This window comes from Eleginops maclovinus, chromosome 19 (assembly GCF_036324505.1).
Source record: "Eleginops maclovinus isolate JMC-PN-2008 ecotype Puerto Natales chromosome 19, JC_Emac_rtc_rv5, whole genome shotgun sequence".
Taxonomy (NCBI): Eukaryota; Metazoa; Chordata; class Actinopteri; order Perciformes; family Eleginopidae; genus Eleginops; species Eleginops maclovinus.
The window spans coordinates 13,902,724-13,925,841 of NC_086367.1; the positions used below are offsets into that span (position 1 = coordinate 13,902,724).

Genomic DNA, 23,118 nt, shown 5'->3' on the forward strand with positions numbered 1-23,118 from the left:
GCACCCAAATAGCGGATGGAGGTTGATAGAGAGTTGAATTCTGCTCATTCCCGTCAGCTGCAGCGTGTGGGAGGTTGAGAGGAGAAGAAAGGCTATGCTCCAGTCAGCTTTGGGACCTATTAGCATTTGGATAAGCTCAGAAAGCTCCCAGTGGCCACGCCCCACAGAGAGTGGTTGGGCCGGAGTGCCTGCGCTGCTGCCGCTATAAGCCGGGTCCTGTCAATGGACCCTTTGTGCGGGATCGGCTGCCGGGCTGCCCGACGGCCTTTATCTCACTCGTCCTCGGCCTGCTTGAAAGTAGCACGGCGGTTTCCTTGGCAGACCAACCCGAGCATCCATCTTGTCATTTGGCAACTGATGGCCGATAAGAATGGCTTTGTTCATTTTGCCTGTATCGTCTGTTCACTGTGAAAATGACTCAGTCTGAAGTGATTTGTGTCGATAGCTCAATGCCAGCAACTCGTCATGCAAAGGATGTCATTTGAAGTGGTTAAACCTCATGGACAAACGGCTGTTGTCATTTAATGGCCGCTGTTTGTTCTGTAACAACGCATGCTACAGAGCGCTCTAATGGGGTGTCATCTGTCAGTTCATCTGTAATTCTGTTTCCTCCTTCATTTTTTATTTGTATAATTCTCCCGGTCAATCATCCCTTGATGTTTGCTGAGCTCTAATCTTGACCAATGATTGTCCAGTGCCTGTGTTTCAGTGGGAGCTCCACTCTGTGTCTGACCAGCCTCTCCTGCAGTCTTGTCTGTTCGATCAGCTGGGAGACTCAGGATTGGACTTCTTACTCTCTCGCTCTTTTTTCTTTCCATCTGTCTGGGTGTGACTCAGTGACGGATGAGCTTAATTTATTCTTCTCTTCTCACAACCTCCCGCTTGTCTTTGGAGGATGCAGCTGTTTGTGCTACTGCTTGTTCAATGACAGCAGGCCAGAGCAAACACCCAGGTCAGCAAAATATGTGCAGTGAAGCTAGCTTCTTGGATCATGTTTGGAAATGTACATGAAGGATTCATTTGTATGCCGTCTTAGCTTTTGAAAAGACACTGTTATCATAATGCAAAATGGATAACTTAATGAACTTATTTTAGACTAAAACGAATGTATTTAATAAAGAATCTGACTTTTAAAAAGTTCTTGCACAGTAAACCAAACCATTGACTCATTTTCAATGTTCTATAAAAAGACTCAAAAGTCTTTAGAGGGTGCTCTCTCTATAGCAAAAAGAAGTGCTGTGTGTGTGTGTGTGTGTGTGTGTGTGTGTGTGTGTGTGTGTGTGTGTGTGTGTGTGTGTGTGTGTGTGTGTGTGTGTGTGTGTGTGTGTGTGTGTGTGTGTGTGTGTGTGTGTGTGTGTGTGTGTGTGTGTGTGTGTGTGTGTGTGTGTGTGTGTGTGTGTGCTTGTGAGTGCTTGTGAGTCACTGGCTCCTGTTGGTCTGTGTCTGCAGACCCACAAATAAACAGCAGTAAGCCAGCTGGAAATGGGGAAAAGGCGCAGGCTTCTCTCAGTCTGTATACGGGTTAAAACAGTTCATGGGAAAAAGAACCAAACACCCACACGCAGTACATGTGTTGCTATGTGCACATGCGCAAAAAAAACAAAACACACTCCACCCTTCATCTGTGCCTTTGCATCTCCCTATCGTCCCTGCCCAGGTGTACGCGGAAGACGTTACACAACCGTTTTTTTTGTTGTGCGAATCACCACCACTGACTGTGTGTGTGTGTGTGTGTGCGTATGCAGGTAACATCTGTGTCTTCAGAGTCCCACTCAGCAGAGGTCACATGAGCGGGGGGTTCATCTGTGTGCCAACATGAAGCTTCCTTGACCTCTTGGGTCTTGTTAAAGGTTCTAATGGAAGAAAGACTGAGAGGGCTTTGTCCACTGGAGCTCAGCTGTGCCTCTGTGTCTTGCCGCCTTCAGCCTATTCTGTCTTCTTCATGTGTCTGTACTGGCAGTCTGGTGGGGGACAGTGGATTTTGGGGTGACCCACCTGGACCTGTCTGCTAGGGAGTGGATCACTGCAGCAGGAGGGAACAGATTTTTTGAGGGGTATAAAAATGGAGCATACATGGAATAATAGATTTACATCTTAGCTTTAATTTCAATTTTCAATGAAATTCTATGGTACACCTTCGCCTCAGTTATTCTTCTTGTCATGCCAAAATGCAGGGGGTCCGTAGAAAGACTAGGGATTTGAAATTATTTGCACAAAAAAACCCTTTTTAAATAAAACAAAATGTATGCCTGTTGTCCACGGTCTAGTTCAGGGTTTGCGAGTAACAGTTCCTCGAATAACCAGTGTGATTAACGCTGATTCTGCGGGGGCTTAGCACTTAGCTAACATTAGCTGCAAAGTGGCGGTAAGATTGGATGCTCGGTTACCAGTAGCTTATGAAAGACCAGCAAGCTCAAGAGTCTCATTAAAAACTCTAGTGAATTAACAAACGATGTTGAAACTGCTAGAAGCGAGTCTTAATATTAGTTATTAAATAAAATTGAGGGGTACACGAGACAAATACGGTTAGGATCAACTGCTCCAGAACACCCCTATCGCTGTTCTTCTTGCAAGACTTGTACATTTAGTCAGAGACATCCTTTAACCACAAGGTCACAGAATTAAGCCCTGTAGCCGCAGATGTGTCCATCAGCAGCCATCTGTCCTGTCAAAATGTCCTTGAACCGAGGACTGGACCCCTACCTGTTCACTGCATAGGAGAATCAGCTCAAAGCCGCAAAAGAGAAATCATTTTAAGCGTCAACGCAGCAAACCTTGTATGAAATGAGTCGTGGCGGCCATTTTTTTAACTGGATTAGGTGTATCTGATTGTTTAGATTATTAGCGTGCTGTGTTGAACCCCTGGCCAGATGCTGACCTCACGCTGACTTTGCTTGCTTGCTGCGGCGATGGTACTAATCATCAATCAAGTCACAGAAAGGCCGGCCTGTGTGCTCACCGTCAAAAACAGATCAGGCCATGGGAAAAACCCAACCCATCAGTCTGGGTTTTCAGCGGCAGGCAGACTGTGTGTTGTACGGGGAGGAGGGAGAGTTGGGGTTGAACTGAAAGGAAGATGCAGGGGAGAGAAGAAGTGTCCACTGAGAAAATGATGAAGGGTCGGTTGAGAAATGGAGGCAGAGATGAGAAAAATGTCTCCTCCGTGCTGGAGTCTCCCAACTCATCTGATAAGAGCGGCACATTGTGCTGATGAATGGCCGGTGTCATAAGTCACTCCTTGTTTCATATTTCCATGTCTGAATGATGGGATTAACGAGATATAATGATTGCTCCGTGTTGTGTATGCTTTTCTTGTAGCCTCGGCGACATGTTACGCTGCCCTTGATCAAACTGATATATATGATTTTTTAACCTTGTGCAGCTCAAATTGAATTTCCCACCCAAACACATCAGTATTTAGGTTCAGCTGGGCCTAAAATGACATCTTTTTTTCTCACCTGTGCTTTGGCAGGTCACTGGGCATTTCTTCCAGCCACTCAATCTTTCTGTCTGCCACTTCTGAACGTTTCAGAATAGTAAACACTTAAGTAACACTGGTACCAGACCGTAATATATGGATTAAATCATGTAACCCTGTTCAAGGACTACTTTTTGTAAGGAATTGCTTTTTAAAATAATATTTCATAATGCATTAAACCTGCAATGGTGACAGGTGACATAACATTTTTACACAAACCAACATTCAGGCACTTCATATTTTCAGAAATGCTATTGCCACCTTTAAACTAACAGTTTTTTAACATTTAGTTGATATAGTCTGTGCATGAGTCAAAGTTAGTCTTAAACTAAACACTTACGTCTATAAATTGTCAATTTTATATAAGAAAATGTTGTTGTTTTCTGCCGTGTGTACAGGAAAACCAACATCACACACTAATGGAACGATCTCCAAACATGGTGTTTACTTATGGTCTGTGATAACAAACATCACGTTAGCTGTGGCGGCGCATCGTGACGCGCTTCCGTCTGCTGCTTGCTAAATTACCCTGATTGCCATCTTCTCAGGTTTCCTCCTCTGCTGAGAAAAGATAACATCCCTCACTGTGTCTGTCCTCAAACATCCCCCCCTTCACTATCTTGCGTTCTCTAAATCCAGTTATCTCTCTGCTCTCATGATGATGATGACCGTTGCATATCTGTTCAATCTTAACAGTGCTGCTTGCTATTTCCTCTTTTTCTTTTTTTGTCAGCGTGTGATGTTTGAGTCAGAACTGGGTGTAAACTGACATGTTGACATATTTGTGTCATATGCCAGTAATACTACACAACTTGTTTTGCCTTTAATATTATCTGGTTTTCCTCTTGAACAGTTTTAGAATTCAGCCATAAAACTTGTAATTGGAAGATCCTAAATCAAAACAACCAATTAGTCATGTTCTCCAAATCATTCACATTAATGTTATGTTCTTTTTATATTGAGCTTGACAAGAACATCACTACATAAATAAATATAAACATCTCTCTTTTTTTCTTTGAAGAATTTCCAAGAACATCCCCACCACTAAGGACGTGGAGCCGCTGCTGGAGATCGATGGAGACATCCGCAGCTTTGAGGTCTTCCTGTCCTCCAGGACCCCCGTACTCGCTGCCAAAGATGTGGAGATGTTCCTCCCGTGCACCGTCAACCTGGACCCCAAACTCAGGGAGATCATAGCAGGTTCATACATTATTAGTATTTAAACATATGGGTGGAAACCAAGATAAAATGTCTTAGTAGCGTGTTGGAGCACCATGAGCAGCTTCAGTGTAACTTGGTAAAGATGGAGTCACTGAAGCTCGGCTGCAGGGAATAACTTCCAAAAGATATTCCCTCATCTGGTGCTTTGATGGAGCTGGAGAGTGCTGTCTTACGTGTCTCAATATTTTTTGCTTTTGTTGATATCAGGTCCCTGCGAATACCACAGCCTATTTAGAATCGTTAATTCCCGACCTTGGAAAAGCAGTTTTGAAGAACATGTCAATACAACTTCCTAACTATTGTTTTCCTCCAAACTTTCAATTACATCCAATGGCCTTCTTCTTCAACTAAACCTCGTCATGGATGTTATTTTGTTGCTATGATGTGACAACCATACAACAAATAAACCATCTCCCTGACAACAACAACAGCGATGTGGTTTAAAGCCTCAGAAACAACAGTCAAGCTGGAGCTTGAGACAAAACCTTGTTTAAAAGGCCACGGCATGTGGTTTTCTTCCCAGGAAACTAGTCATTTAACTTATTAAAACTATTTTAAAATTAAAAATTACAAATACTTTTCAATTATTCCTTTATATTGACTTAGTCCAATAAGTATAAAATTATAAAGCCTCAAATCTGTAACGCACCCTCTTTGCATGTTTATCAACAGGGGAACATTAAAATATCTGCTGTTAAAAACTGGGGTAGTGCATTCTTCTAAGTTTTCTAAGTTCTACTCCGTTTAAAGTTTGATGGGTGTATTTAGAAAGTGTTAAGGTCCCATTAACTAGAAGGTTTAACATGTGGTGAAACAGATGGACAGATATTAATATACATTTGAGTGAAGACTTTGTTCTCAGTTTTCTTTTGTTAGCTTCAGATGACTTTTAATGTGTCAGCATGACAAGTGAGTTAGTGTGTGAGAGAGAAAACAAAGTTTATTGTACTGTTTTGTCTAAAGAACATAAAAGGGGTTCGGGTATACAAAAGCATGGAGAAACAGAGATCTGTCCTCTGTGTTGCATTCAGTGCCAGCTCATTTGGCAGTGACGTTACTCATAGCATTGCAGCAGGGTCCGCTCTAAAATCGCCCACTGCAGGGGCTCTGAGAAGCCCACAGCTTGCTTTTCATTTCCAAACAATCAAATGTCGAGCAGGTTTTCACTTCCACACTGTGGTATCAGGATAATATTTCCAATCTGCCTTCACGGCCGCAACTAAAGTCACAGTTCTAGCGACGTAAGAGTGCATCAGTAGTTGAGTGTAAGCCACTGTACTCTAGCTGCCGTGCGTCAGCGTCCATTCGGCCCATACAGGAGTGTCAATGACGTTGAGTGTGAAGCTGCTGCATCATAGCGTTATGAGACTACAGGAACACACACACAAAGTCTGTTCTACTGAGCTGAGTCATGGAAGGCGCAGCTGACCAAGCTCTACAACCAGACGTCCAGTCTCCTGTCCTAAAAGTGTGTAGCTCTTATATTTACAGAACATGTGTTTGTGTGCTCAAAATTGTGTTTCACCTCCACACGTGTCCCCGGTGGAAAGGAAGGTGACCAGCGCTCCCACTCAGTCGTCCCGTGGCCGCTGGGTGCCCGGTGTCCTGTGGCCTGCCAGTGGGCAGTGCTGTCATTGATACCCACCCATGAGCCTGACTCGCATCATAAGGCCCCCATTGTGTTCACAGGCTGGATTGGGTCTCGCTCAGCGTGTCATTCAGCAGCCACTTGTATAACCAGGAGACATTCTGGTGCCTGCTTCTGTTTCTGGTGCTTACTTTCTTGCCAGCCACACAGAGCCACTCTGTTCTGTCCCTGGGCTTTTTTAACTTTCATTTAGGAGGTTTTACCAAAGCTCCCTCTCCTAGCGCCTACTCAACTCTGCACAAAGTCAAATTGATTAATGTGAGAACAATTGTGGCTCTGAGTCAGTGTCCATGGGTTCACATGGTCGGATTTGTTTGTTTACATTTTTGAATTGACTTGTCAGGGACAGCAAGGGCCTCCGTGTGCCAGAGTCATCACGTGGTTGGCAAATCATTCGGCAAAGGCATAATATCAGCCCGCATGCTGGTCTGTGAACAAACAGAGGCATGGAAATCAAAGCGAGAACAGAATTCACAGTTGAAGTTCGTTGTAATCGTAACATCTGCGCTCGTTTTCTCTCCAGCATTTAGCCGTTTGATCGCCTTCTATTTAAGGAGGACATGTTCAGGAACAATGTTCCCGTTGTACTCTCTACAGCGCCTCGAGAATATTTCTGCCGTGCACGCCGATTGTTTGATATGTTTTTTTTCCCTGTGGATTCACAACAGTCTAAACTCTCTGGAGATGATGGAATAAAGCTAAATTATTGATGTGTGGGTGGATCTGAAGGGTCTTTATAGTCATAGCCAAGACATGATCATCAGCATCTCAGATAAACACTTCCTTCTCGCTCCCTCTCTCCTCTTTTCTTTCCCCTGGCTCTGTCCTCCCTTAGATGTGCGTGCCGCCAGGGAGCAGATGCACATCGGGGGAGTGACCTATCCCACGCTGCCCCTGCAGGAAGCTGTGCCCCGTCCCCATTCAGGTTATGGCCAGCACTCTGCCGCCTGCTCCCCAGCGGGGTCCTTCGCTGGGTCCCTGCCTCCCCCTCAGCCTCACAGTGCCTACTTCAGTGGGATGACCGGCCCTCAGCATCCCTTCTACAACCGGGTGAGACAGGAAAATGTGTAGATAACCAGTCCTCTTTTACTCTCCAGAGACCATGAAGTGTCCGAAGTAGAAGTGATCTTTTGATAATTTAAAAATAAAGTCAATTAAATGTGTCACTATCTTACAGCGACAAAAGGAGCACATCCTCACAACCACACTGATTTATAAACCTTTTTTTGTTTGTTTATTAGTCCTCGGATGTTATTCTAGTGTAGCATTGCTTTGACACACTTGTTAACAGGTCTTTGAATGTACCATACGACCATGGTTTTTCATCCCCCTGCTCCTCACTGAGAAAGACAACAGTGTCTTTTCCCTGCAGCATTTTGATTTGTGTGTGTTTGACCTCCCTCATATGATTTCCATTTAATTTGTACCCCCTTCCCCTCTCCAAACTCCTTCCTTTTCCCCCTCATAGCCTTATTTCCCCCATCATGTGTATCACCTGCCTCGGCCTTACTCCCACCATGTCCCCCCATCCTCGCGTCCCTACATTAAACCACCCGGTCAACCTAAGGACAACCCCAATGGACTTGTAAGTAAAGAAGTAACTTTACTTTGTGTCTTTTTCTCACTCTTCATCATTACAGCTGCAGCTTTTGGGGCGATCGAAAGTTTAAATACTTGGTTGTGCTCTTCAGACTCTCTCTTACTGTTACTTTCCTTCCTTCTTTACTCTGTCTTTACTCTATTTTTAATTAAATTGCTACAGACAGAATATTAATTTATTTGTATTAATTTTTTATTCTACTATTACAATATTAATACAGACAATTTATGAATCCAACAAACACCTTCATCGTTGAGCTATTATTAACTTGGGAATTTCTTTTAAAAAAGAGCAAAAGTCATTCTTGATAAAAGGAACACCTAATTGCCATGGTGACCTGAAAACAACAACATTTCCCTTGCATGTGGCAGGTAGCAGGTGCTTATTATATTGATTTTGTTAAGTTAAATAAGGACCATTGTGTCTAACTACAGCATGACTTTTTTACCTCTTTTTCTACAACACTTCCTCTTTAAGAAGCACTTTCCTCCTCCCCCTTATCTCCATTTCCTCATTACAATGTGTGATGTTTTACCCTTCCATTTTACCTTCTGGTGATTTTATTATCACCCTGTTTCCGACCTAAACACTGCCCAGCTCTCAGCGCTGGGGGTATTTCTCAGTGGGAGTCCCGGGCGATGCACTGAGAGGTTATATTGAGCTCAACTATCACTCGCCTTGCTTTCTATGCAGTACTTGTCTCCATTCTGTGCCCATGTCAGGATGTTATTGCAGAGGATGCCAGAGAAGGCCTCCCCTCATGTCCCTCTGATCCCACCATGGTAACATGTAGTTGTGCAGCACTACGGATATGCAACCTGTCCGTTCCTAACCTGCATGTCGAGAAACCAAATATTATTGTGTTGGATGATAAAATGCACGCCTATATGTTTGACGGACTACTTATTTTGTTGCTGTGCTGAACAAAAAAGGACACATTTAGACGGTCTCACTCGCTGCAGAAAGCTTACATTAGATACTGCTTTGAATCACAATCATGAGCTGTTCTTTTTTTTTTGTCACAAGCTTCAGCATATGTAAATATGAAATGCTGAATGAAGTTCACTCTGATGTTGGCACAGTAGCTGTTCTCCTATAAATGGACATAAAAGTGTTGTTAAGCCACTTCACGAATGCATGGTAGTTGCACTGACAAGAGCTGAATCTCTACAGCCAGATACAGTCACACATTTTATGAGAGAGCCGCCACTATTAGAACAATTTGATGATAACACTACTCGGGAGATTTCTGCTCCACAAAGCCACTTATCAGGCCGCTGCCAGCAAGCTTTTAAAAAGATTTAAATATAGATTAATATGCACTGTTCATTCAATTCTCAGTCTGTATTTTTGAGCCTTTATATTTGTACTTCATCCCTCCTCCTTTTCTTAAACCTTCCTCACCTTTTTGTTCCTCATATCTCCCCTCATGCTTTTGTTTCCTTTCCCCCTAAGTATGCATTGCTTCAGTTTCTCTCATTCTGGCCTTTTCTATGTGCATTAGCCCATCTTATCCTCCTTTTGGGTCCCACTCGATCTCTTTGTGTGGTGTTCACATGTATTTCTGCAAATCTGTGAATGTAGCCGTGTGTGCACCATCGCTCATTTATGCTAGTCCTTGGATATGTAAGCAGGCCGAGCCCACTGTAATTGCTTAGCTGATATAAGGGTGAGTATGGATTCCTCGGGCTGCCGGGATTATCATCAGAGCAACTGTTGGAGCTGGCAACACACACACACACACACACACACACACACACATACACACACACACACACACACACACACACACACACACACACACACACACACACACACACACACACACACACACACACACACACACACACAATGAGCCCAGCGCTGGTAGGAGAGCTTATCTCCTTACCAAGACGCTTCCTCCCTCACAGAGCTCTGTTTCCTCTTCCCCATCCTTCTGCCCAGCCCTTAGCTCAGCCCAGCTGTAATTACAGTCTTATCACACACACACACTGGGAGGGTTCACAAAAAAACACGCACACGCAGACACACCCGCAGACTTTCGCTCACGTTTTCAGAACACTCGCTTGCAGTCTGAGTCAAGGAGTCGTATTCGAGGCCTTCCCTGAATTCAAACTTCTGCTTTTTATTCTGTGAAGTGTGAGATGTCTCATTTTCTTTTCTGGGTCTTTCTCTCCGTCTCTGTCTCGCCAGTATTTCTTTTCTGTCTGCAAAGATTATGTCTGCAAAAGCCTGCTGACTGAAACAAAATCGTCTTGTGTTATAATTCTGCTTTCAATAGCCTCCTCTTTTCTAGTCTGGCTGCTGTGAAGGAGCCGTCTCCCCTCCTGCTGGGGGACAGATAAATGTCTGTCTGCTCTGTTGTCAATGTTTCTCCTGTCTCCTGATGATGAGTTCAACATGTGTGCTTGTCCGTCTGTCTCTCGGTCACCCTCCCTTCTTCACAGGTGCAGTCCTGGCTTCTCGTGTGCGTTTTTGTCTGACTTTTTGTCCGTTTGCTTATTTTGTCTCCATTTTTAAGCATTTAAAATCGCTGCCTTACAAATTAAAGCAGGTACATCTTGGTTTACTTTCATCTCTGCATCCACGCCTTGAATCCATCTTCCATTTACTCATTCCTAACACACTGGATCCCTACTACCAAGCATGCTGTAGAGAGAGATATAACAGACTCATCACTTGGAAGCAAACCCAGTGTCACACCCTGTGATAGATCAGTAGATTCACTAACGTAGTTTCCTTCTAGAGTAAATCCTCAATTGTGTAGACACGACCAGTAGCTAAACTCCCCTAATCTTCATCCTCCTGCCCACCTCTGGGGAAAGTTGGCACCTATTATTGTGTACTGTATTGTGTGAGCTGCTTGTTTGTTTTTTTGTCCAACAACCACTCAGAGTCCGACTAAGCTCAACTCTTCTCTCCCTCTAAACCGGAAACAAAGCTGAGGGGCTTAGTCTGGAGCCTTGTCTTAATGGTGTTAATAGCCGAGAGAGGGAAGGGATGACGAGGGAGGGAGTAGGAGGAGGAGAGGGATAGAAAAGGGAGCAAAGCTGAGAGGGAAGGAATGTGGAGAAAGGAAGGAAGGAAGGGAGGAAAGGAAGGAACAAGAGTAAAGGTTCAAGATGAGCAGAGGGAGAGGGGTGAGTGGAGAAAGGGAGGGGAAGGAGATGAGGTTTGTTTAGGTTTTGTGCCAGCTGGTGGCTTATTGGCTGCCTGTGAGGCCTTTGACAGCATCAACAGGCCGCCCGTATTAGTCAAATAAAGCCTTGTTCTGTGGTGTGGCAGCTCACAGACTTACAGACTCCATCCCTTAAGTGTTGTGCACACACTTTACGTGCTTATATATACACTGAGAAAAGAGAATAAGAGCAGGTAACAGTGTATTTGGAAAGGTCGGCAGCTTTGTTTACTTTTACACTTACACTGTGTGACTGATAGAGAGAATTACTGTGTTGGATAGTGGTTTTGCACCACTGTGTGCCTCATAGTTACAGGCCTGCATGTGCCTCTGCAAGGAATTGTTGCTCGGTTTGCCCTAATCAATGCATTGGAAGTGATGAGTCGGGCTAACAGCGTTTGTAAGTGTGACCTTTTAACTTTAAGACACAAAAAATTCAGAATAAGTTGTTTATACTCCTCTGTGTGTGTGTGTGTGTGTGTGTGTGTGTGTGTGTGTGTGTGTGTGTGTGTGTGTGTGTGTGTGTGTGTGTGTGTGTGTGTGTGTGTGTGTGTGTGTGTGTGTGTGTGTGTGTGTGTGTGTGTGTGTGTGTGTGTGTGTGTGTGTGTGTGTGTGTGTGTGTGTGTGTGTGTGTGTGTGTGTGTGTAGGTGTCTTCTGCGGCCCTGCTTAGCTCCATGAACAAAGAAGCAGTGTGTGAGCGGCTCAGGCAGTTAGATGGAATCGACCCCAGCATGCTGCCACAGTACACCTCCACCATCAAGAAGGTACGCCTGTCAATAACTTTACATTTTGGATCCATTTACTCAGATACTGTTTTCTTTTCATTTTAGTATAGCTTAATTCACCGCTGGTTCTGATTGATTGTGGGTTTTTTGGCTTGTTGAAATGTTAGACATAGTAAAAAAGTCAATCAATCAGTGGAGAAACTGTCTGTCTCCTTCATTGCAGGCTAATATAAATGGCCGAGTGCTGTCTCAGTGCAACCTGGATGAGCTGAAGAAAGAGATGGAGATGAACTTCGGGGACTGGCAGCTCTTCAGGGGAACAGTGAGACAACGATTTTCTTTACTATGCCTCAGTAGCGGGCCATCAGTAAACATAACTGATAAAGAATCAGTCCACCAACCACAATACCTAACACCTAAAAAACAAAATTCTAAAGGTCTAAAATAGATTTACAGCAACACACTCTGTGATACTTTGCAGACAGCCCTGCCGTGGCCCTCCTGTTGATACATGTCATCTCTTGTTTATTCCAATAAGAAGCAACACATTATGTTGTAATATGACATATTGTGCTGCGCTGAGAGATATTGGGATGGAGATTTTATAATCCGTATTACCATCAGGGCGCTAGTCTGTCAGCCAGGAGTCCAGTGGTGGGCTGAGCTGGGCTGAAATGACTTAACATGTGTCTAGCTTCACTTCATCAGACGTCTGTCTGCACTCCTAATACCAAACCACAGCCTGGATTGGTCGTGTTTAACCAGAGATCCAGTGCAGAGCTCATGTAGGAGCAGCTGGAAAGTGCAGCGGTCTAACAGTGAAGTGCTGCCAGGAAGCAGCCAGCACAGACATCTGGTTCAAGATGGCTGACTGCTATCTGGAAGAAGGGAGGTTTTGTCAGGGAGGAGTGGACGGCTGAATAGCTCTTCTCAAGCAACAGCTCACTGTCACATGTGCATGTTCTGGTTGTCGCTGCCGAACATGTTTTGTATTTAAGAGATGTTCTCAAACAGACAGAAGTCAAAGGACATGTTGGTAGGAAATATGAACCTTTTTATGTCTTTCCTAGGTGATGGAGCAACGTCATGCTGAAAGCCACGCTCTGCTTCAAGACGAGTCCCGAGCTGCCAGCGAGCAGGGCAGCAGCGTGCACCACGGGGAGCCCAGCAGGCACTCAGGGGGGGCCCAGCATGAAGCAGCAGCCTTCAGCCTGAACCTAAGCTTCGAGGAGCTGAGCGGAGCGGGGCTTGAGGAACCTCCGAGACACAGCAACAACACGAACTGGCCGGTCAGTTATCCTGTTGCTGATGCAAGTCTACGTGTGATCGTGAAACACAATATGGCAAATGGAATCGCAAGGTCACACGCCCAAAACTGTTGCATTGCCACAAGTCCTCTGCACAGAGCCAGAGTGTTGGTGACATCACTGGTTTCATGTTAATGTGGTTTGAAATGTGAGAAAAGAGCACGGCAGAGGTAGCTTATGGTGATCTTTAACATTGCTGAGTTAAAAATACACACTCTGCAGAGCACCAAAAGGTGTCAAGAGCCCCCTGTTCTTTTTCTCCTTTTCTTTTTACAATTTACAAAACCTCTGAGTCATGAACAAACACTCACAGGCTGCCTGTGCTATTTTATTCAATCTCACCATTTCTATATTCAAATTATCCAACACCGAAAACACAACACCACTTTCCCATGTTCTAAATATTCCATTAGTTGCTAATTGTTCCATTTTTGAGTGCCCCCTCTTTATACTTATTCTATTCTGATGTTAATTCAGGTTATCAGTCCAATTCCGTTTTTCTCACTCTTCAATTTCTTTGGAAATGAGTATATTCTGAACTAACTCTCATGGAATCTCACTTTCTCTCCTCTGGTCAGGTTGCAAACCTCCGTGCCTCCAGCATGTCCAGCCTCAACTCTCAGGAATCCTCAAATGACATCTGCAAGCTGACAGACAAGCAGCAGGCTGAGTACCATGACGCCTACAGGGAGTACATCGCTCAGATGGCCCAGGTGGAGATATCCGGTGTTGGGGGAGAGAGGCCGGTGCAGCCCCACCCGGGACAGTTCCTCCAGGCTGCCAGCTCAGAGGACAAAGGGGTGGGTGCACAGTGACCGGTGCATCACTGACAGTATAAACAGGGTAGAAGCTCCCAGTGCCAGATCAGTGTGCTAACTGTTGTGATCATAGGGGTACTTCCCCCACAAAAAGGACTATTTGTATAACAACTACTCACTTATTTTACCTTGAATTCTTGAAGAAAACTTTTTCTCTCATGTTTACAGGTAAACTAAGAATCCAAAAACAGAGAAAGGTCTTTATGAGTGGAAGAAAATTAGTAGAGTGAATTGAAGAACCTCCCAGCATGTGCTATTTCTTTTGCTAAACCCTCACTATTATTGTTTTTGAAATGGCACCCATTTACTTTGGATCATCAAGACTTTTCTTTGTGTTTTGTTTCTTTATTCACCATGGAGGCATACGATAAAACCCTGTTTTCTTTGAGAATTGTATGTAATATCTGATGAGTGGTTATAAAAAATGTATTATTGTAGGGGAAATACTCATTTAAGTTCTGTAGAGATAGTTCCTGAGCTTGTATTTTATGTTTCTCTAAAACTTTATATAAATCATCTCTGGCCTGTGCTATTGCAAAGTCTTTGCTGGGAAAGGGGAGATTGCTGCTTCTTGCGTTTCTTAATTATTGGCTTATAGTCTTTGTTTCTCTTGGCACATTCAGGAGGGACAGGAATCCCCTCTTTAGGGCCTCTTGGCCAATCGCACCAGATACTGTATATTCATATTCTTCTCATTGAATCCTCTACCCTCTCTGCAGGCCAAGGAAGGCGCTGACCAAGACAGCCGGAAGTCCTTCACCAAGAGAGTCTCCAAGACTAGCGACACCACGGACTTCTCCTCAGGGGCAGATGCACTGCCCCTAGACCCCATCAGTGAAGAGGACGAGAAGCTGGACCACAGCTCCTCGTCCAAGACGCCGGGCTCCAGGAAGAAGGGAGCCGGGTCACTTTACCACAAGCTGCCCAACGATGAAGACTCAGGGCCGGAAGAAGCGGACAACACAACACCTCTCCTCCATGAAGAGGATCGAGCCCAGACCAGTGGGCTGCTGGCCAAGCCTGGCTACCTCACCGAAATCCTCCTGGATAAGAAGGACTCGTCAGACTCAGGGATGCGCTCCAGCGACAGTTCCTCAGACCGCTCCCTGGAAGAGGCTGAAGGAGACGGAGAAGCTCTGAAGCCCAGTCTGATCGAGCTGGAGCTGGAGGGCCTGGTGAAGAAGAGAGGCCTCCTCCCGAGCAGCCTGAGCGGCCTGCAGGACTCCGCAGTGGCACGCATGTCCATTTGCTCCGAGGCCGCGTCCGAGGCCAGCCTCATGGCCAGCAGCCCAGATGAGGGATGGCCATCCAGCGGGGTCGGCAACCTCAACTGCACCCCCGGCAACACCACCCTTAATGACAACGCAAACAGCCCTGACCACACTTACACCAACAACAGCCATCTGCAGCCAGCTCACATCACAGGCACAGAGTCCACCACCTCCTCCTCCAGCATCAACGTCTCGCCAGCTGTCATCATCACCCCCGGCAGCAGCAGCACTGCCAACACCACAACTGCAGCCATCCACAACCAGAACCTGCGTACCATCAGCCTGGGAGATGAGATAGAGAGCGCCCTCTGATGAGCTGCTCGTTTGTGTGACAAGGGTCACGTAGACTTTGTGATGTTGTTGTTGGTGGCATAATTATTGGTGTTGTGACTTGTTCCAAAGAACTGGTTAGGAATGAACTTTAGGAAGTTTGCTGTGAATAAAGATTAGTTTACAAAGGCCTTAATTATTTGGTTAGGTAAAAAAAAAAATGTTTTAATTAAACAATTGATGCATCCAAACTACAAGTGGAAGTTAGTGATACCAAAAATGCTTCAGTCGGGTGCAATTGGAATATTTTTCATGTGAAGGTTGTGCTGTTGGATATAGTGTTTATGGATGAAATGTTACATGTTGTGGATTTGATAATGTTACAGAAAAAAAAAGTGTGTTTCTGAGGAAATGTAGTCATGACCAAAAAACAATAGGTTCTGTCGCGGAAGACTATTGTCTCCGAAATGTTTGTGCGGTGCCGTGTTTGATAGTTAGAATATTACAAATAGATGGCTGTGTAGACAACGGTGCAGTCAGTGTGTTTTTGACGGGTTCTGTAGTAGAAGAATTGCATGCACAAGTCTCCAAAGTGATTGTCTCTTCCAAATTGTGAATTGGTGTTGTGTGAATCAATAAAGATTGTGCTATGTTGACCCTTGAAATTAGATGTTTTCTCAAAATCTGTCTTTCTTGCAGGAAAATCAGCATTTTTTAAAGAGAAGCCTGAGGAATCCATTACTAAAAAGTGTAATATTTTACCTGATGCAGGTTAGAAGAAGCGAGGTTGACATGCAAAGTGAGGGCGTCACTTGGCAGGAGTCATGTTCTCCGATAGATGGCGCACTCTCCATACAAACGTGCTGCAGGCTGGAGTCACGGACCCTGCCCGTCTGTTATAAACTACTGAGGGTAACAACTGCAGGTCAGTGACTCTCACCGTGAAACTGCAGGGGTCCTTTGATCAGGATTTTGAGGTACTTTCGCATTCATCTGTAAACACATCTTCATTACAATTTACATTTGAATACAGTGCATTTGTTGTAAAATGGGAAAGTGAATTTCTCCACAGCATATGCACTTCATCAAGAAAGCTCCCATTAAGTGGTCCCTGGGGAACAATCAGGAAATAGGGGTCCATAGCTAATTTGGCGGGTCGTTCGTGTGAAGGTATTTGAGAAGCCATGCCGTATGTAGGAGGAGATGATTGACAGTTGGGTTTCACTTCAGGGTTATATAAGACCACCTTTACGGTACAGTGCGCACGGCACTATCATACTTTAAAACATCCACCCAAAAGAAAAAGATAGAAACCGAATTGACAAGCAGTACAGTCTAGCATTGTGATGTCCACTTGGTTCATATTACCTGGTCATTTATCACTGGCAACAAACAGCTACGTTAAATGTCACCAAGGGCTCGCACTAATTTGCATTCAATAGAAACCACAATTTGATCAGAGGTATTAAAAGGCAAACTTAAACCAAAATGATCTTTGCAAATAAATTAAAACTAATAACCAACATTGGATATGACTTCTGGAATCAGTGACGTACCGGCCCAGTTTCACCTTCAAGGTACATTTCTATAATTTTCTAGTTTTTTTTCTAATACAACATCCTACAACCCAACCCGCCAGTAACGCTGAACCATTAAATCCTATTTACTTTACATAGCATGTGGGAAAGTTACAGTGCAGTCAGCGCGCGATGAATGAGCTTTTATGCAAATGTGTGCCTCCAGGTCGTGTTTGCCTCGGGGAAGTGTTGACGCTGTATTTCAAACTATTATAGGTCACATACTGCAGGACTGATAAGCACACTTTGTTGTGGGATCTGTGTTTTGAAGTGGGTCAATATGTTCACTGTAGGGCTACATACACCAATGCCATGTGTACTTCTATAGAAAGTCAGCTGGGAGACGGATTTTACGCATTGGTCTTATAAACCACTGACCCCAACATCCCCCCCAAAATGAATCATGTTCAAGTTGCGTTTTCGATTTATTTTTGTATAAAAAAGGTACGATTTACATTACTTTTATAAAAAGTTTCAGCATAATTAAGTACAACATTACACTTTTGCAGAAGTTTCAAATTTCTGCAACTATACAAGATAAACTCCCGATAAGAGTTCACAAGGTTTCATTCTTTCATTTTTAACTTTTTTTTTAAACAACGTCCAGTCCTTCATGTGCCAACAAATCTGACAAGACAAGACTAAACTTTTTACAGTAACTAACCAAGTTGTCTTTTCTATTCACGTTCCCACCTCCGCAAAAAAAGCGAAGACTTCAACAAGGAGAGAGGGACAGGGGTGAGGAGGGGAGAGGGGTAATCCTTGTGACAATAATCTCGTTTTTCCTCCCACTGTCGGGAATATAGCGTGCCTTCCATTTCCAGAAAGGACCCACAAATAAAAAAGTCTTAAGTTAAATAATAATGAAGTGTCCAAACAGAAAACACATCACATAAGATTGTCCCATTATAAGCAAAAGTCTCTTGATTTCAGCGTCAGAAGAAAAAAGAAAAAAAAATCCAGGCCTGGAGGACAGAGGTTGGAGGGGGGAAAGTCCTGCTCCCCAGGTCCTGTGTGTGTTTTTGCGTCTTGACCAAACACCTGCGAAAGATTGAGAAAGAGAGGCGTGTTTAGAAAATGCAAACAGGGCAGAGATCCGGACAGACTGGCGCCAGGGAGGAAGCCGCAGTTTTTAACATTTAACCAAACACTCCCAATACTAAGCAAACCCTGCGCACCAGATGTACACACACAGAGAGAGAGAGGGAAGGGGGGGACGCGCGCACACACACTTTTCGCACAACTTCAGCCTACAATCTAGGGAAGAATCAGCGTAATTGCCGCTCAGCTGGCGCCTACCCACTTCTTGTACCAATTATGTGCAGACATCGTAGTAGCAGTAATCCAAACAGCCATTATTTTCCTGTTGCAGATGCTCTTCATTATAGACACAAGAGGGTATAATACAACCCTGACGACTGCTACTTATATACGGTAACCCAAGCAGCCTGGAGCAAATATCTTCCATTTCAATACTCCAAACTCAAATGCAAAAAATGTGCCAGCAAATTGTCTTAAAACACAGCACATGAGAACAGAATTATTCGATTACTGGTGGGTCACCATACTAACACATTACAGTCCTGAAGGGGGCCCGTTATGTGGTCTTTGTGTTTCAGATATTGCTATGCTACATTGATAAATACAAATAATAAATGATCAAATTTGGAGTTAAGTCAACCCTAAGTCTCATAACCCCGGTGAGGCAGCGCATTCTCCTACAAAACATATCGGGACCATTACAGCAACGTGAGACGTCAACCACATTAGCAGGGAACAAATGGATTGGTAAATGGTAATTCTAGCCAATTCTGCTCCAGCAGACTGGGAGACAGGCTGTAGCGGAGCCTCAGAGCCCTGGACAGAATGCAGCAGCAGACATGAAGACAGCCTACTTACCGCTTTAACGATGCAGAGTCCGGCTGTCATCTGTCATCAGCTCTGATGGCAACTCCGGGGACTGAAAACAAACAAACAAACAGACCAAATGTTAATTCTTTACCCGGCGAACGATCGAAGTGTCTGGCTTTACAAAGACTGTAAGGTAGGGCGAATCTCTTCCTCATCACATGTACAAAAGAAAAAAAACATGCCATTTTCTTTTCCAACAAGCCATTTTGTGCGAGTTACGCATAGGGTACAAAGGCGCACCGGCTATGCGCACAAATAGAGATCCACTACACACCTCCCATTGCACACCACGGTATCTTTGCCCAATTATGAATCTTGTTTAGCTAAGGTGTTATTTACCTGTAATGACAAAATGCTGATATCTGTGTTGAGGGTGGTCAGAGGGGTCCTGGAAGGAGCCTGCCCCGGCCGCGGAGGGTGATGCAGGCTGGTTAGTGCGACACTGGAGTCCAGCGCGATCTGGAGGTCCAGGATGTAGTCGATGACATGCTGCAGGATTTCCATCTTGCTGACGTTCTTGTTCTGGGGGATGCTGGGCACCAGCTCCTTCAGCTTGGAGTAGCAGTCGTTCATGTTGTACAGCAGGGAGAGCGGGTCATCCACCGGGGTCTTGCTCCGAGAGATTCCCAAGGAGTGCTCCGATAAATTCGCGTTGGTTTTCCTGAAAGACCGAACGGGGCTTATTGCTTTCATTTTGTCAGTGTTAAGTTAGGCGAGAGGGTTTGTGTGTGTCGATATCTTGCTTCTTTAAGGTCCTGTTTTTGTCAGACGATCAGCGATCAGACTGGATTACCAAGCTGTCAGTGTGGTTTATATAGGCAGCAGGTTGGGCATGCGACAAAGGCGGGACAAAGGCGCTGATTGGTCAAGCACAATGTGTCACTCAAAGCCTTTCCGCTCTACTATTGGCTATTTACGCTTTAACCCCTCCCTTTCCCTGCCGCGTTACCAGTGGCAACACATGTTGGAGGCGGAACCAAGAGGGCGCTTCAGCAGCTCCGGTGGGCAATTTGGAAAATTAAGCCCTTACCTGTTTCTTATCAAGAAAATGAATGATTTGCATGGCTCCCAATTGAATATGGTCAAGGTGCGAGCACGCACCAGTAAATTTACCTCCAAGATATAAAATCCATCTTGTGGTTTGGTCATGAAGATCAAGCAAAAAGTATTTGAATAATGTGCTCTGAATTGTTATTCAAAACTCATTTTCATTCATATATTTACGAAGATGTTAATGTTTATATCTGATGATATATCTTGAAGAATTTATTAATATATATATTTTTAAGCCATCAGTCATTCTACATTCATTGTTGACATGTGCGCGTTTGGAGGTGTGGAGCAGTGATGACAGATGCCATATCAGGCGCGTCTGATGATTCTTAATTCACTCCAGCCCGGACCGGTGTGAAGGCAAGTGTCTGAGTCTGAAAAACAAACTCAAGTGTTTGAGTGGCAAGCGGAAACAGCCTCCACCAGAAAATTGCTCAGTAGGCTTACAGCGATAAGGAAAAAGACACTTATTTGCGTGTGTGTTTATGCATCAGAAAATAAATCAAAGAGATCTGCCTGCTTGTAGAAATATAGGGTTTGGTAACTTGACGCACCTTAGAATTGCCTTTTGATTATTGTCCATTACCAACAATGTCTTAGATTTATCACAGTCAAGTGTTAAATGTGATCTACTAACATGGTGATGGTGCGCACAGTCAGATAAAAAAATACAATTATCAGCTTTAATTCAATCTTGTTCACACTTCCGCCTTATAACAAATACGGCCAACAATTAGTTATATTTAGTTATTCAAGGTTTTGTGTGTAGCAAATGTCAGCAAGAGAAGTGACACTTTACCAAACGCAGCCATACCCTAAATGTGTTTACAGTGGTTGTGCGTAACTAAATGCATCAGTTATGGCCCCCTGCACTCCAGTCTTAATTGTCACCTGAGTATGTTGTGTGTCAAAGTTCATTTAGTCACGACTGGCAAATGTGGCTTTCCTATCCGAACACGTGAAGAGATGATTAACTACTATTGACACTTTAATGTTTTCTGAATGAGCCATTTGTTTGTAGGAATTACACGCTTCATTCTTCAGCTGGAGGTGGGGGCCTGTTTGATGCTGCACTAACTAATTACCCCCGGGGGCAATTGTGGACTCTTGTGATGTTACATTTCCTCGATGAAAACAAAATCAATGTATCTTCAAAAAGGGGAAGACAGTGTCACTAATAAGACTTGAAAAGACAACTAACTCATCTGATGCATTTTGATTTGTTTCAATATCTGTATCTTTACAGGAAATGTTATCTGAAGATCTAAACAGGGAAATCCTAAACGCCGAAGTGATGGACAAAAGGAGACACGGGAGTGCACAGACTGCAGAGGCAGGTAGGATCTTTATAAAAAGCACAGGCAAGCTGTTTTTCCCTGGATTATTGTGAGTAGAGATGGTGAAGAAAAAGAAAGTTGCTCTCACCGACATTAATCTATATAATGATGGGTTTGCGTCCTATAATCGCATAAAATGTCAGTGTAATGTTTTGCCGTATTTTAGAGTATCCAGCAAAACACCATCTGTGTCATTGTTTTTACGCGCGGTTCTATTCACCAGGCACGGACATGTTCTCCTTCATCTGTCTGGCGATCCTGTTTTTTTATGCATTTCTAATATAATCTGGAGCTCCTGCAGTCTGTGTCCACATCTGGTGCAATAGAATTTTTCCATTTTCTCCCCGTCTTCCCTTCGCTCGCACAGCTGTGTACATTTCGCATGACGCCCCTGAGTGATGCCTGACAGGCAAGGTGATAGATTGGCGTAAGAGCACGTCGGTGCAAAGCCGAGCGAACCTCCACCTCCAGAAGCAGCCTCACCCCTGCCTCTCTTCTTCCCTGTTTCCCTTTTCCTTCCTCTCTCTCTTGCTCTGTCTTTGGAGCAGACTCTCTGGCGCCGGCGCCGTGACGTCACCCCATTCACAGCAGCCCTCCAGCCAGCCCTCGCGGCGCCGCTGAGGCGGTTTCCATGGGAACGGGGTTTCGGGGCTGTCAATCAGAGGTAGTTCTCAGCTGATCAACCCGGGCAGAACCGGGAAGGTTCTAGGACGGGATGTGGGGCGCTGTGGGTTTCCTCTTCGGTGTTGGCCAGCTCCAGTTACTCAAGTGCTGTACACATCGGATACTGAGTATTACCATTTCATATTTCTCACAATTCAGAGGAAGATCTAAGCTACTTTTTTACCCCGTTATAGTAGGACTACTCCTTGTAGCTTTGGCTTCCTATTAATTCACATATTCATAAAATATGATGATATCATAAAATACAATGCACTGTTTAAACACCTTGGACTTTGTTAAAATTAGGTTCACATCAAGTTTAAACAGTAAAATACCACTTTCACCTTCATGCATAGGAATTCCAAAATTCCTGTGGTGGAATGTACATTTGCTCAAGTACTTTATTATGATTTGAAGTGCTTTATCTGAGTATGTTCGTTTGGAGCTGTATTTTATCATTGCTATTATTTTTTGTTTTTTTTGTTTTTCTATTTGTACATGTGTAACTTTAGATGCTACTTTTATTTGTTTACCTGATCTTTACATTATTGTACCAAATTGATGACAACTTACTTTGTTCTCAAACTAAATGATCTAAATCCATCCATCTTTAATGCTGTCAGCCATAATGGTTTGAGTCTTTATCAAGCTTCCATACTAACAGAACGTGGAGGATAAAGTTATTTCAGTCTGGTGGTTGGTTAAAATAAAAGTTGTAAAAGTTAAAAGAATTGCCCAGTTTGGGATAAATAAAGTACTTCTGATAAATGGTTGAACATGTAGAAAAGTGTTGACCTAAGTTTGGCTTCAGGAACATTGAGCTGGTACTGTGGAGCTGTACTGTAGTTTTCACACAGCTTGTTTATTTAGGGAGGACTGAGATTCTCCATACTTGTTTCCAGATGTTTCAGTATGATGATGGCCAACCTCAGCTACATTTGACCCTGTCAGAGTTCATGAATGGCCAAGTGAATTAATGTATATATGAATTCAGTATATGGCTTGCAAACTTCAGGGGAGAGAAACTATAAAAAGTTTAATTTCCCAACTTTTCCAAACT

At 44.0% G+C, this 23,118-nt stretch overlaps 2 protein-coding genes and 1 long non-coding RNA gene across 3 annotated transcripts in view; 2 read left to right on the top strand and 1 right to left on the bottom strand.

Annotated features, from left to right (window-relative positions):
• kidins220a (kinase D-interacting substrate 220a) overlaps window positions 1-16,182 on the top strand; it is a 43,477-nt gene extending 27,295 nt beyond the window's left edge. The window contains 9 exon segments of the mRNA XM_063909203.1: window positions 4,500-4,678; window positions 7,183-7,397; window positions 7,816-7,932; window positions 8,670-8,729; window positions 11,774-11,890; window positions 12,075-12,173; window positions 12,922-13,140; window positions 13,737-13,958; window positions 14,696-16,182. Coding sequence (XP_063765273.1) covers window positions 4,500-4,678; window positions 7,183-7,397; window positions 7,816-7,932; window positions 8,670-8,729; window positions 11,774-11,890; window positions 12,075-12,173; window positions 12,922-13,140; window positions 13,737-13,958; window positions 14,696-15,559 — 2,092 coding nt within the window. The 3' untranslated portion in view covers window positions 15,560-16,182.
• A 1,324-nt stretch (window positions 16,183-17,506) lies between these two features.
• id2a (inhibitor of DNA binding 2a) lies at window positions 17,507-19,802 on the bottom strand. Its single transcript, XM_063908535.1, has 3 exons — window positions 19,345-19,802; window positions 18,994-19,054; window positions 17,507-18,135 (listed from the first exon to the last, which is right to left on the bottom strand). Exons 1-2 carry the CDS (start codon window positions 19,696-19,698, stop codon window positions 18,998-19,000), a joined length of 411 nt encoding a protein of 136 aa, XP_063764605.1. The 5' UTR covers window positions 19,699-19,802; the 3' UTR covers window positions 17,507-18,135; window positions 18,994-18,997.
• LOC134881308 (uncharacterized) lies at window positions 18,936-22,342 on the top strand. The gene is made up of 3 exons (XR_010168034.1): window positions 18,936-19,138; window positions 21,305-21,395; window positions 21,944-22,342. It is a non-coding gene; the product is annotated as an uncharacterized LOC134881308 (long non-coding RNA).
• The last annotated feature ends 776 nt before the right edge of the window (window positions 22,343-23,118 follow it).

What these genes read in the sequence shown, in the direction of transcription:
- id2a (XM_063908535.1), bottom strand. Translation starts at nt 19,698, where the DNA reads ATGAAAGCAATAAGCCCCGTTCGGTCTTTCAGGAAAACCAACGCGAAT. An exon ending in TCAGCATTTTGTCATTACAG is followed by an intron (nt 19,055 to 19,344) that starts GTAAATAACACC and finishes GTTTGTTTTCAG; the next exon opens with TCCCCGGAGTTGCCATCAGA.